Source organism: Passer montanus, unplaced genomic scaffold, assembly GCF_014805655.1.
Source record: "Passer montanus isolate IOZ18808 unplaced genomic scaffold, ASM1480565v1 scaffold1, whole genome shotgun sequence".
Taxonomy (NCBI): domain Eukaryota; kingdom Metazoa; phylum Chordata; class Aves; order Passeriformes; family Passeridae; genus Passer; species Passer montanus.
Genome location: NW_024356504.1, coordinates 14652784 through 14667648, shown reverse-complemented (window position 1 = coordinate 14667648; position 14865 = coordinate 14652784). Strand labels below are relative to the sequence as shown.

At 43.2% G+C, this 14865-nt stretch overlaps 1 protein-coding gene across 21 annotated transcripts in view; it reads right to left on the bottom strand.

Annotated features, from left to right (window-relative positions):
* BIN1 (bridging integrator 1) overlaps positions 1-7733 on the bottom strand; it is a 92646-nt gene extending 84913 nt beyond the window's left edge. For 3 of the 21 annotated variants that reach the window (XM_039698543.1, XM_039698588.1, XM_039698608.1), the window contains exon 1: positions 7530-7729. In XM_039698543.1, the coding sequence (XP_039554477.1) occupies positions 7530-7613 (84 nt within the window). In that variant the 5' untranslated portion in view covers positions 7614-7729. Of the gene's footprint in view, positions 1-7529 lie in introns of all 21 variants that reach the window. The other 18 variants (XM_039698637.1, XM_039698617.1, XM_039698580.1 and 15 more) reach the window with 11 other exon arrangements.
* Positions 7734-14865: the final 7132 nt, after the last annotated feature.

Below are 14865 nucleotides of genomic sequence, written 5' to 3'. Positions count from 1 at the left end.
ATGGGAAGAATTGCTATTTCATTCTGCAAATACCATCCAACTCAGTTCTGAGTTGGTTAAGTCACACATTATTGTTCCTGGCCTGATAAAATGTACAATCAAGCCAAGTAGTACAAAGGGGGAAAAAAAACCCCAAAGCGTAAACACTTTTAGCTCTGTTTGCAAATACTGTAGTTTCTGTACCATTGAAGTTCCCTTTCCATCCCTGCTGGCAAACAAGCATTCAGCTCTGTCTAATACAGTTCCAAAGCAGAGTATTAGCAATCACCCAGTGAAAAATGTTTGCACTTCAGCTGAATCAACCTCTAATCTCCCTCCTGAAGAGCTAACTTTAAAAGGAGAAACTAATGTGGCTCTTAAACCAAGTTCAACAAAAAGTTCTAAACCTGTTTAAAATAAACCAAATATGATCAATGCAGAATTCCCAGGAAAAAAAATAAATCTCAGAACAGGTTACCAGCTTTCTGAAACTGCCTGTCAAATCCTTGCAGAGAAGGTAGCACTTCTGCATGTCAAGAGATTAAATACAGCCCATGGTTTTCACATGGGGATTAGTTGCTGTTAAGCACTGCTTTCTCCTTATTGGTGAAGTTTGCACTCTCCATCCTGCCTGGCAGCCTATATTAAGAACACACTGCCACCCAGACTTCTTCTTTCTTGTAAAGAATGGGACAGAAAGAAAGGCAACACTGTCTGGCTTTCAGGACTCTCCCAACAGCACTTCTGTGGAAATGCTGACTTTCAGAAACTTCAACCTCCCAGCCACAGGTCTGAGTAAAGCTCACTCCAGCCCAGCCTAAACATCAGAAAATTCTATGTTGCACATGTGTACTATCAGAGATCTGAGCAAACACAGAACCTATTTCTCATTTCATAAAGCTGCTTCACAGTGATTCTGTGAGACCTCCAACTATATCTGTAAATGCCCCAAGCTCTGGGTTCCAAGTTTGTCACAAAACGCAATTCCCTTCTCTGGCAAACCCTTCCTGGATGCATGCTCCCAACATAAGAAAGGAGAAACCCAGAAGAAAAAAAAATAGGAGAGAAAAAGGGAAGATAAATTAAACAACTGGCACAACTCCAGCAGGTTGAAGAGTTTCTATTCCCTTCTGTTCCTTCAGATCACAAATGTAAAGAGAACTACAAATCTACAGAGAAGTACTTTCTGAATAGCAGCTAAGAAACAAAACTATACAAGCAAGTTGGCATAATGAAAACATAACCCAAAAAAAAAAACCCACCAAAAAAAACAAACAAAAAAAACCACCTCACCAATCCTATTTTCTGCGGATAAATACACTTCAAGTTTTTCTCCAGGAATGTGGCCCAGGACCTACCCTGCAGTACTTGCCAGGTTCATGAAGATCAAACAGCTTCAGAGGCTAGGAAAGTGCCCAGGGAAACCTGAACAGTCTGAGCTCCACCAGCCACTTGGATGCACCTGCTGAGAAGACACCTGACAAGATTTATTCATCCCCTGTGCCACTGCCAAGAGCTCCGGCAAATTTGCAGGGGTTCCCCTCTCCTGTTCTGACAGAATTAAGTACTCAACTAATACCATATTTAAAACTGATTTTGACTAGCAAGAAAATGGAAATTACTTTCTTCTCTCTCCCAACCCCTTCCTGTGAGAAATGTCCCCTTTTAGCTCAGCAGTAGGGATGCCAGAATGATACACGTTTGGTGGCACTCATGCATTCAATATTGCAGTTGCTGGAGAAACCCAAATATACAGTCCCTCAAGAGAAGGCTAAAACACAGCCTGAAGTCAGAAGGGCCCTTTTTGCAGTATTCTGCCTGTCAGCAGTGCTCCAAGGAGGCTTTATTCATATTTTAATGTTTGTTCCCATCTCACTGCTCTGAGGTAGAGAATGCACAGTCTCCTGGTCAACTTAATACAGTCTCAGCCCCATTAGAAGCTGCTGGTCTGCACACCCTAAACGGGCCAGCCCACGTAGGGGGCTGAGCTGTGGCCAGTTCAGGGTGGCAGACCTGCCTGTTCTGCTTGGCAAATTGAGCCTGGCTTTGTGATCATGTCAGGGTGCCAGCACAGAACTTCTGGGAAGACAGGCTGACCCCTGTGTGCACAGGTAGGCAGCCAGGACTGTAAGATGATCCTTGCAAAGCTGTGGAACTCGCACCACGGGCAGCTCAGGTGTCTGGTGACCACTGCAACAGCAGAAAAAAAAATAGCCACTCCAATACCTGTTAACCTAAGGGACCCTCTTATCATTCTAAATGTTTCTAGATCCAGAGCTTTGTTATACATTTGATCCCAAGCAACAGGGTCTTGTATCTCTGTATAAAGAGTCATGAACAAAGGAAAACTTGTGTTATTCCCAAAGGCCCTAGTCCAGGGAGATGCTGAACATCCCAGGCTGCATCCAGCTTTCCCCAATGCCCTGGCTACAGCCACATAATTTGCTAATCACGTGTGAAGAACAAAAGAAAACAAACATCAGTGCCTGGAAATACAAACCTTGCCTTAGAGCATGCAGGATGGAAGGAGAGGCCAGACAAGCTTTGATGTCACCCCCTGAGAGATGAGGTCTGTAACACTGTATGGCCTAGAGCTTCTTTAGAATCCACAGAGAAAAGAGATCTTCCAGATCCTGCCTCATAAACCTGATCTCACAAGAACTGCACTGAAGATGACTGTTTGCAAGACTAGAACTTAAAGGGAAGATAAAGTGACAAGGAATAGGGTTGGGCCTTCTCCAATCAGAAAATTCATCCATCCAGGAGATTCTGCTTCATGTAAGAAATCTGTTGCCAATAGGGCAGACAGAAGGGCACCTTCAGCACAGCACTGTAAGTGCCCTGCCAATCAAACCATTCCATGGGCAAGGGGACATGTGGAGCCTGGTTTCCTATTTCACCTCCTCCCTGTACCATGCAGATTATCTGATACCAGTAATACAGTCTGAGCTCACACTGGAATCATCTGAACGTTAGGGGCATTAATTCAGACCTCCCTGCTGTATCCTGCCTGTTTTCCAGCAACCTTTAGGCACAAAGTACCTTTTTAGATCTACCCCTCCCCTAAGCCCTGCATTCTTAAGAAAGCAAGCTAAGAGACAAAGTAAAAAGCCCTGCCTTTGTCATCTGGGGAGTCCCTTAAAAAAAAAAAAAACAAAACCTCAATTCTCCTGCCAGATCAGTAGGCAAACAATACTTGTAGCTCTTCAGGCTATTTGTTCTTCACTGGCACAACAAGGCAGACTGCCACCAGTCATCCTACCAAGGCAAGAAAAAACTATAGAAGTTTTGCAGAGACAGAAGGATCCTGAAAGAAAACCAATAAGGAACTTCTCTCAAGGAGGTAGATGGATTACTTCCCAATAAGAGAGCTTTCTGCATCTACTATTTGTATAGAAAGGCTCCCTCCCCACCTGCGGAGTTTCTACAGAGCACAGAGCCTCTGACAGGTGAATCCTGATCCTTAAATTTGCTTTAAGGTTCTTGGGTATTGCTCATTTAGTATGGACTCTCACCTGCTTCAACAGGGCTGAAATTTTATTCCAGGTGTTCCCTCTGCAATGCTCCACCTACTGGAGCTTGACTTAGAAGGAGAAAAAAAATGTCTTATCAGGGCAAATTCAAAATGCAAACCATGCCTCCTGCAAACCCAGTTCCACCCAAACCACAATCTGTGAGGCCAAGACTACGGCCCAGCCTCCTGGACTGTGCAGCCAGAGGTGAGCAGAGCTTTGATGGTTTAACCGGGAAAACTTCAAACACATGTGGGCAAACATCGGTGGAATTAACAAAGCCAAGAACAGGAAAACAAAGTGACATTTCACGGCAACACTGCAAGCCAGAGTCTGACTATACACGGCGGTCTATGACCTAAATGTGAACCCCTAACACAAGGGAGTTTGGATGTCCAAACTAAACTCTGCCAGGTCCTGCGTGGAAAACAAATCTTCCCCTTTGGTTAGGGATGGAGAGGGAGAAAAGGGGATTCCTTGGTTTGTTGGTACATCAGAGGAAAGCCATGACAAAACACAACAGTCTCTTCCTGTCACAGAACACAGACTCCTCATTTTGCCCAGCTTTGTAACAAAAAAAGAGTGAGATACCACCACCACTACTATAGGATAAGAACTTCCCACACTCAGTCTAAGTAAAAATAAGTTCATTCCTTTCTACTCCTCTCCACATAAAAAAGCTCCCAAGGGAAAAAAAAAAATCTTTCTTTCTGATGTCAATTTTAAAGTTCATCTCCTCAGATAAAGCCATCAATCTGTATGCAGCTTAAACCAACAGTTGGTGCCCATCCAGACAATACCATCTCTCCACACCGAACTTCCACCTAACACACAGAAGGAAAGCAAAGAGCCTGATCCTGTGACAAGGACGCTGCCAGCCAAGCTACTGAATCCCAACTCATTTGCTCCCTGCTGGAGCCCCACAGAGGAGTCACCATCACCCCAGGACTGCATCAAGTCACCAAGATGCTGTTTGAATGTGTTCAAAGCAGAAACCCGCACATGCAGGTAGACACATCCAGAAACAGGACATTATTAGAGGAAAATGGGAATTGTGGAAACTGGGGAGATTTTTAACATTTTAAGAAGTGTTAATATAAAACACAAACTTGAACCAAGATAATGGATTACAGACATAAAGAAAAAAAAAAAAAACTTCATAGTCTCACTGGAAAAGTTTAAAAGAGCTGCAAACACCAGGCTCCCTCTAAGACACCATGACACTGGGGGCATTACATCTTTACTGATATTTAAGAAATTGAGCATTATGAAAAGTCCAGAGCTCAACATCTCAGTCTGAAAATCCTTTAGCTAAATTTAGGAGGAATAGATCATGACTTCCAGTCTAAATATCTTAATTAGTTGAAAAAGGTGATAAGAGTTAAAAACAGTTGCATGAGTTCCCTCTGTAAGGTGTGTTCCTCTGGATAGCAGCATCAACTTATTTAATACATTTCAGTGGCAATTGGCAAATTATTGCCCAGTATTTTACTTGAGGCTACCTCTGAGTAGAGGTTAAATGTGTGTCCATCCCCTTTGTAAAAAGCACAGTCGACCATTCCATCGTATATTTCCTGTGGGATTGCTCAAGTGTCTTCCAAAAATAGCCAACAGTTTTGCTGAAAGGCTCAAAACAAATAGCACTTCTGAAGGAATATCTTACATAGTTTACATAATAGGCATCTCAGAAGGGAAAAAAGGATGTGTACAGTGTTTCAGTGTGAATTCTGCAATGAACAAAAAGACATCATTCTTTGCTCAGCACAAGGCTGAAATTCACCAGGAAGAAAACTGCTAAGGTCAAAGCCTCAGGGCTCAAGTTGAGAGGGAGATATTCTCAAGGTAAGAACTTTTTTATCCTTGATTCAAAACAAAATACAACATGGAAAAGGAACAGTCAGCTTGTTTAAGCCTCAAAAAGGAAAAGTTCAACCCTAGCCAAAATATAGTCACAAAAAAATCTAACACATTTTTAAGTTGTTACCAGATCCACCTCTGCACACTTCTGCTTACCTTTTTTTTTAATTATTTAACACCTGGTCCTTATCTCCTGACCCACAGTTCACCCTTCCTGCTAAACACAGCATCTCAGTTTATAACTAAATACCACAAGTGTAGAATGTCCTAAGCACTGGTGCTTCCATATCACTTCATATTCAGCTGCATCTCTCCTCACAACCTAAATGTTAACACTGACATATATTCCTCAGTGAAAGTCTGTCCTTTATGTGTAAAATACTGAATGCTTCACAAAAGAAGAATTGTTACAGAGAATCCTGTAGCAGTATGAAGAGGCAAGTCAGATGATGAAGCATACGATGCCATTTTTTTTTCTTTTCTTTGAGAGCCCAGAGATTAAAGTTGTACCGTTTGCATCAGGATAACAACAGCTGAAGGATCTAAAATTTGTGTTAGCAAATGCACCGCTTGTTTTCCTCTAAGGAGGAAAGGAAAACAACCCCAAAGCTTTTCTCTTCCCAAAGAGACAAACAACTGTTTTCAGATCGTGCAAATCACCTGCAATACCCAGCTAACTCTCGATTATTATTGTCATTCCCCGTCCAGGGCGTGAGCAAGGAAGTGAGCTAGATCAACAGTTGACAGAAATTCGTGGAAAATCCTCCCTAGGAAAAGAACCTGTGTATGTTCGATAAGAGACAGGGCAGGGCTTGGCAGGACCCTCCAGGTTCCAGGCTGCACCAGTAAATATAATAACTCCATCAGCAGGCCCAGGAGCTCAGCCCCTACCACCTACCCCAATATTAGCTACAAATATGGTTGCCATCTGGTGGCTAACACAGAATGAAGTTTCGCATCTGTGATGAGTTCAAGGTGGACCAGATTCCCTGTCCTGTCCCCTCTGGAACAACAGTAGGATAAAGAAAATCACAGATGTGGCCAAGCTCGCTCTTGTGTACAGAGGGAAGCCAGGACCTTGCTGCTGCGCTTCCATACTGGATCTGATAGTCACTGGAATTTTTTACAAGCAGTCAGACAAGCTCAAGGGATGTTCCTAGTCTCAGCAAGTGAGCTATAAGCAGTGGATGCAGCATGGGCAACATTAAATAGAAGTGGTTTGGGCTGCCATTCTGACCCAGCAGCGTTTTTGAGCAGTGCCAGAGATTGGTACAGGGCTCAGGCCAGCCCTGCATTTAATACCAGCCCTCCTAGATTAAATCTAGCTGCTAAAGATAACTCCCAGGGAACACGAGCAGCAGTGGGCAGATCTCCTCGCCGCCCTCCCTCAAAGATGCACCAGTCCTTATTCAGTCAATGTCAGCCCACAGCAAAGCACTGAAAACCAAGACGAGCGTGCCCGCAATAAAAGCAGCTGATCAATGTCCCTGCGTAAAACGCCCGATAATCCCTACACAGGGCAGGCAGCTGGCATCAGATGCAGCGTGCCAGAGAGATGAACAGGAAGAGTATCCATTGCATATTCCTGGCACCTTCTGCTGGCACAGCGTGGGCGGAGAGCAGCGAAAGGGCTCCCGGGATTCCAAAATCCCCCCCCTCTCCCAGCAGATCGGCACAATCTTTAAAGGCCGTATGGCTGAACCACCATTCCAAAGTGAGGGGCTCAAGGTCAGTCCGGCCAGCAGCGACCATCAGCAATGCTGCTGGCAGACCAGGGGCCAGCGTCCCTCTCCATCTTTGAGGTCACGCATTCAGCGCTACGGCAAAACGCAGAACCGCTCTGGAAAACGCTGCATAAAGCACTAAAGCCTAAATGCCACAACCAAAGGTCTCCTCCTGTTGAGACAATAAGCACCAGCGGCTGCGAGCCCGGCGTGCGGCGCTCCGCTGCCGATGCCGTGTTTCCGCAGGCGGCCGGCGATCCCGCACCGCTCCAGCGGGGACACTCGGCATCCTCAGGATGCACACGGGCCCCAGCTCCGCAGGCAGGGAAGGCAGCCGCCACCCCCCCGCCAGCACCCCCAGCCAGACGCATCCCTGCTCGGGGCAGGGCTGTCATCCCCGCTGCCCGCGGCCCCCGCTCCCAGCCCCGCATCCCGCGGATGCCCCCTCGCTCCCCACCTTCTCCTGCGCCCGGGTCAGCTTCTTCTGCACGTTGCTGGCGATTTTCCCGGCCGTGACCCCCTTGCTGCCCAGCTCGGCCATCTTGCCTCCTCTTTTTAACGGGCTGCGAGCGGCGGAGCGGCAGGAAGGGGGGGAAAAGCCGGCGGGAGGCGATGGCCCCGGCCGTCACCGCCGCCTCCAGCCCGCCCGCCGCCTTTTAAAGCGACAGCGCTGCCCGGCGGGGCCGGCCGCGGGCTGCGGGACGGGGCGCCCGCCCTGCCTGCCCCGGCCCGGGGGAGGGCAGCAGGGTGGGAAAGCATCGCCAGGGATTGGTCTCGGCTGGTGGGACGAGTGTGCTGCCGTCTTTCACCCCGCAGCAAAACGCCGCTCTTGTCTGAGGAGATCTGTGCCGCTAATTGTGATCGCTGATTGTCCAAATCCATAGGAGAAAGGCACTTCCCAAATTATCCCTGGATCTCCACAACCATAAAGGGGAAATTAGTTCCTTGAGAAAGGGGGCCTGGAAGTGAATCAAACCCCTAATTTTTAAAAGGTGACATGAAATTTCAGAAGATTCCATCCTTTTATCATGGAATTATTAAGGTTGGAAAAGACCTCCCATGTAATTGATTCCAACCATTACCCCAGCATCATTGTGTTCACCACTAAACCATATTCCCAAGTGCCACATTCCTCCACTCTTTGAACGCCCAGGGATGGTGATTTCACCATACCCCTGGGCAGCATATTTCAATGCCCGACCACCCTTTCAGTAAAGAAATTTTTCCCAGTATCCAATCTAAACCTCCCACAGCACATCCTGAAGTCATTTCTGCTACTTCTGTCACTTGTTACCTGGGAAAAGAGACCAACCTCCACCTTGCTACAATCTCTGTTCAGGTGAGCACAGAGAGTGGTAATATCATAGTTCAGACAGCCACAATACACAGAGTATCACCATACAATTTCAGAGAGCTTCAACCCATACAGAGTAATGCCATACCTCATCAGAAGGCTGCAAGCATCTGCCCTCCTCATTCTTTAGCCCAACCTTTTAAATTCTTCATCTTACATGCTTTACCCCTGTGTGCCCTCTGCTCCCTTTGGTGGTTGGTCAGTGCCCCTGGGCACTCCAGGGCTCATTGCTGTCAGTGCTGCTCACCTGCTGCTCACAGCTGACCCACTGGGGATGAGGCTCTGCCTCAGCGGCACTCCAGGGCTCATTGCTGTCAGTGCTGCTCACAGCTGCACCCACTGCACCTGCTCCAATCACCACAAACTCTGTACCTACATGATGAGGTCTCCTCTGAGACTCCTTTCCTCCAGGCTGAATCCTCCCAGCTGTTCCTCATGGGACTTGTGCTCCAGACCTTTCACCAGCCTCGTTACCCTTCTGTGGACACACTCCAGCACCTCAGTATCTTTTCTGAATTGCACGGCCATGAAACTGAACACAGGATTTGGGGTGTGGCCTCACCAGTGGCAGGTACAGGGAGATGATCAGTGCCCTGGGCCTGTGGCCACACTGATTCCATTTCTGATGTCATTAGGCACGATGCCATTGACCTTCCTGGCCACCTGGCTTTGGTTTTGCTTTGCTGGACCTACTGGGCAAATACCTTTTGTGAAACTTTATTCCTTTACACGTCAGGACAGAGTTCTGCTTCCTGGAATACAGGAAGCCACCTCAGTGCTGTTATTCACATCCTAACACTAAGCCCTCGAGCTTCCCTCAGTACCACACACCAGGGTTTGGGCGAGTGGTGGGAAAGCTTCCTTCCTTCCTCTCCTGCTTCTGCACGCTCATCCCAGGTCTTTGTGGGGGCCTGGGACTGTGCACTCAGTACCCAGTACAGTACCAACTAATCCAGTGCTCTGCAGAAAGCTGAGATATATAAACTTGCATTTACCTTTCTTTAAGATGGAAACACCTATTTTCATTCAACAATGGGAACAAAACCTCCTTGTGTCCCCGGAGCATTTCACACAGTCATTATTTTTCCAGATGAAGACTCTTATCTCCAGTTTCACACACACAGGGAATAGTGCAACAGGCACTACTGCAATGTAAAGCTACAGATAAATGTTGAAGGTGAGAACTTAAGAGGGCTAAGCCAGGTCTTCCAACATATATCTCCTTTATTGTTTCCCATTTCTGCTTCAGTACTATTTCTGTTCATTCAGAACAGAAAATAAAAATAAAAACAATTAGAATAAAAACAATAATCTTGCCAGAGTCCTTAGAAACTGTGAGCAGAGAAGCTGTCAACACCTCTTTGTAAAGCTTCATGAGACAGTGCCTCTGCATTTCTTGCCTGTTTTGACAATGGTTTTTAATGACAAAACCATCATTGAAAATCTAGTTTAAATCCATGATGTACTTTCATTCAGAACAGAAAATAAAAATAAAAACAATTAGAATAAAAACAATAATCTTGCCAGAGTCCTTAGAAACTGTGAGCAGAGAAGCTGTCAACACCTCTTTGTAAAGCTTCCTGAGACAGTGCCTCTGCATTTCTTGTGTGTTTTGACAATGGCTTTTTAATGACAAAACCATCATTGAGAATCTAGTTTAAAACCATGGTATACTTCAATTGTGTTAGCAAACATACTATTCCCATTTAGTAAAATACTAGGGCATGTGTTCCAGTTGTGTATGAGACAAATGCAGTGATACTGGACGTACTCAGAGTGTGACTACCCATGATGCCAGTCTGTATTGCAAACCGCAAATTTATTCAATTCCTTCCTGGTTTTATATTTAAATTCATCCATCTGTATGATTAGCCTTTAGTATTAATTTACTATTCATTTTCTGTAGTATTTGTCCCAAATGCATCTGATTTCTTCCATAATTTCAGCCTTACTAGTTCTTTCCATATTACCTTTCTTCTTGGGTATCATCCATCATTTTTCTCCCACCCCCACCTCCCCCGCCTTAGCTGAGTTTTTAAGGTTGGAAGATGCACATGTGGTTAAATATTTGTAACATCACATTTAAAAGAGCAGATGTTTCAGGGTCAGAACACATTCCTCTCCACCCTACCTCATATATTTGCTTCTCCTGCTTAGGTCTTTTCTTCAGTGGAACTGGTTTTGAGGGGATTTTTGTCTGATTACGTCCTTTCGAGTGAAAAGCAAATTAGCAGAGAAGAGAGTCCACAGCAAACATCAGACAATGGTGAAACAAAAGCAGCCAGACAGACATGTTCACCACAATGAAAAATGATGACAAACTGTGTACACTTTAAAAGCTGGGATTAACAGCAAGTATCCACCTCTCAGCATGAGTCATCTCCCAGTTATTTCTGTACTTGATTGGATCAGCACCAAAGCTGCAAAGCATTTGCTGGGCTCCAGGTGTGTTGCTAAAGGTACTCCCCTGGCATGACCCACATATTATGAGGGGCCATGCACCTGAATGACCATGAAAGCCATCTCAGCCAGGTCATATAGGCAGGAGGATCTTGCTTTGTGAGCAAGAAAGGCTTCAATTTCTTATCTATCCACAATGGCTCTGATCTCAAGCTCACTGTGTTTTACAAGGTTATAAATGTAAATTTCAATTGGATGCAGTGCAATTATGTAGTAATAAACATACAGGCTGGTAACTTAATGCTTTTATATTTGTTTATGTTTTGTGTCATTGTGTGACAAATGTCAAGACTTTTGGAAGCCATTAGTGACAGATTCTGCACTACTGGAATTAAAAGAAATCAAATTTAATGCTTATGAATATCACCTGCAATGAGATTAAGTTCAATATGTGCATAGTTGTCTAATCTATTCTAACACTGGACCCCAGAACACTTCATTTTGCCCAACTGTAACCAGCTAAACATATTTAATTTCAGCTGAGTCACCTTGGCTCCTTTTATAGTCAAAAGAGAGAAATCTCTATCTCCAAAGCTGAGGAAAGATAAACCAGCAAGGTCTCCCTTCCCCCTGAGCTACAGAGGGAGATTAGCTGGATAGCTTAAATAGCTGAAGTTCAGAAAGCCAGATGGGTTATGAAACCCACCTGTAGTCCATCTCCCTGGTGACAGCATGACTCACTGCCACAGAGCACAGGGAAGAAGCAAATCTGTCAAACACTCCAGCACAAACAGGCACATTTAACATGTACACAGCCCCCCCTGCTTTTTTATGGCTCTCTTAATTGATTAATGCTCTAGTCAGTAATAACTGTGTTAGGCCTCAGCCCCATAAGTGCATTTCACTTCTCAGTTGTCTCATTAGAGGGAGATGAACTGTTCACCTGTTTACAATTAAACATATGCTTAAATGCTCACTGGCTTGGAGTCTATTATTTTGTAGCTTAGGTACAATTTATTCCCTTCATTGCACAAATTGTTGTTCCAGATCTTTTTTTCATTATTATCAGTATTCCTGTTTTGCCAGTTTTGTCCATCTGGGAGCATGATTAGAAGAGTGATTGCAGAGAGTGATTTCAGCAATGTATCCAATACCTTATTTTTTCTTTTTTCTGACTTGAATATTTTAATTGTAGTTCATGTGTTTAAAAGTACAAGATGTGATAATCAAAATCTTCCCTGCTACTGATGGCAAAACCTTTCATAATACAATTAATTTAAATAAAATAATTCTAAAACAACAGCAGAAGTGGTTTCTGCTATTGATGGAACTAGAAGTATATATTCTCTGTTCCACTTCCACAGAAAATTAAAAGCCAGTTAAATTGATTTTTGTTTCTTTTCAACTCCAACCCTGCCCAGCTTTTTCTTTCCATTGCAGATCACGCATTCTTCTGGGACAGCATTCCAGAGGAGTTTGCTAGGGTGACTTCTGTCTTTTTTCTAACCTGATAACATTATCAGGGATAATTTGGTTATCAATTTCACCATTATCTAGTTTGCCTTAGAATTCCTTTCTGACTGACTAAAATCTCTTGCAAGCTCTCCCTTTGTTCTCCCACAGGAAGGTGCAGGGAAGAATCAGGAAGTTTCTGCCATAAAAAATAACAGATAAGAACTTGCTGATTACGTGTCCTGTCCTTTAAATCAAGAGCATCATGAAAGAACTTTGATTTAAAAATAGTGTCCAAAGGTGTTCCTCCCACACCTCTCAGATACTCAATTCCTGTTGAATCTCTCCATTTCTTTATGAGAAACAGAAGATGATACCCAAGTTACTCTTCTCATGCTCTAAACAACAACAACAAAAAACCAAAACACACAAAAAAAAAAAAACACCACAAACAAAAAAACCCCTAATACTATAGCACTGGGAAGGCTCCAAAGCTGAGAGCTTTGCCTGTTTAGTGTTTAGTCCAGACTCACCTGCTCAGAAACAGGGAGAGGCAGGAAATAAAATTAAAACTTTGTCTCCTGTCTCACTGAAGACTGTCCTGTGATTGCAAGCTTGCTTGAATTCTAGGGAATTATTGGGTGTTCATGATGTGCCTTACTGGGTCCTCCAAATTTTGGCAGATTTTTCAAAATTGAGAGTGTATTTCTTTTCCATCCACACACCTGTTTGGGTGCTTGATACACATGCATGTAACTATTTTGTTCTCTGCCTGAGTGGATTTAGCCATTACAAAGTGATCTTTGACCCTGAATTTGTGACAGATTAGCTACCCTTCACTATTAAATGAAGTGAGTAAAGAATGGCAATGGTCTGTAAGCTTTTTTTGCACAAATTTCCAAGAAGCTTATCAAAATTTCTGTATACCCTATTGTGTAGGAAAATAAGGGATTTAGCAAATATAAAATAATTTTGGTTTTACTTTTTCATTATCATCAGTCAGCAAGGAACAGGCAAGTGAATCATGTGCTTCCTTTGGAAAATATTCTGAGAATTCTGGAAGCCTTCAACTATTTATTAAAATATCTAAAAAATCAGAAATAATTATATACTCAAATGGACAGGCTGGTTTATCCCCATCTATAGCTACAGTAGAACACATGGGGCAACTGGTGGAATCACACAAAGGACATCATATCACCAGGATGCCATATCAACAGCACAAACTGTCACTGAAATGCAGGAGGTATTTGATATTTTCTGTCAAACACACATCCACAAGTTCCACACTTGTGATAACCATGCCAGGTGGATTATGTAATGGTAACAGTTGTCCTAGGAGTGTCTTCCTCCTTGCTTCTCCCCTTCACCAAGAGCTTCATTTTATTTCCTTGGTAACGAAATAGAATGACTTATTCACTGCACATTACTTACAAGAGCCATCTCTCCTTCAATTACTGCAAGCTTGCTTTCAATTCGAATCTTTACAGTTTTCAAAATTATCCAACTCTTTGCTTTTGAGGTTTGGGATTTGATTTTTTTAGAAAATAAGGATGGTAACTTTCTAGTCTGGGCAAATCCTGCTTTCTGCACATATCTAATACAACATTGGGTACAATTTATTCATACAATCTATTCTATTTAATAATTACGGACATTTATAATTATATTTTGCTAGACCTGGATCAGAAGAAAGTAAAACACAGAAAAATGTAAAAAAAAAAAAAATTTTTACCTGTAACAACTCGTCCATTTCCAGAGCTCTGTCAACTCTGTAAAAATGTTTTAGTAAAGATTCAGCAAAAAACAGTGAAGGCCTCAAATAGTTAGAATTTATATATTTCTCTTCCCAAATTATGTGATATTTTAATGTACCATTCAATGCTGTGACATCTTCAAGTTTCCCTGCCAAATTTAAGAGAGAACATTCACAGTCCTAAAGCAAGCATCCTCTGCTGTTTAATAAGCCAAAGCCATGTGTATACAGATATCAGGGTCATCAGCACGGTAGAAGAATAAACAAATTTCAAGCTAAATTTCTGCTTTGTTTCCAAATTATATTTTGAAACAAGGCAACACCATCAGATAAATGAACCAAATGTAATAAATTGTGAAAAATATTCTTAACATGTCATTCACCGCACAAGTGATGGAAATACATTTTATTTCTATTATTGTACTCTGAAAGCCAAAGCACAAGTCTGGAAATGTTGCAGCATCTGAGCATCTTTACTAGGAATTTTTCAATACAGGATGTTCCCTCAAAACTCCACCTTTTGGAATCACAGGAATAGGTGTCCAGACAGGAAAAAAATGTCATCATCTGAAATACAAAAACTGAAAACCAAGAAGGGGCAGGGTGAATTAAGCCATCACTTCAACATTTTCAATTATTTTAAGGAATTCACAGCCTTAGTCACAAGCTAAGGAAGGACAAAACATGGCACTTCTCTCTTGGACAGGGAGGTAAAGATAAATTTATTATATGTATTACAGAAATGTCCTGATTGTAAAACAAGCTTCCAGAAACTGGTAGCAAATAGAAAGCCAAAAGGCAACTATTAACAGAGAGCAGTATTTTTGGTCT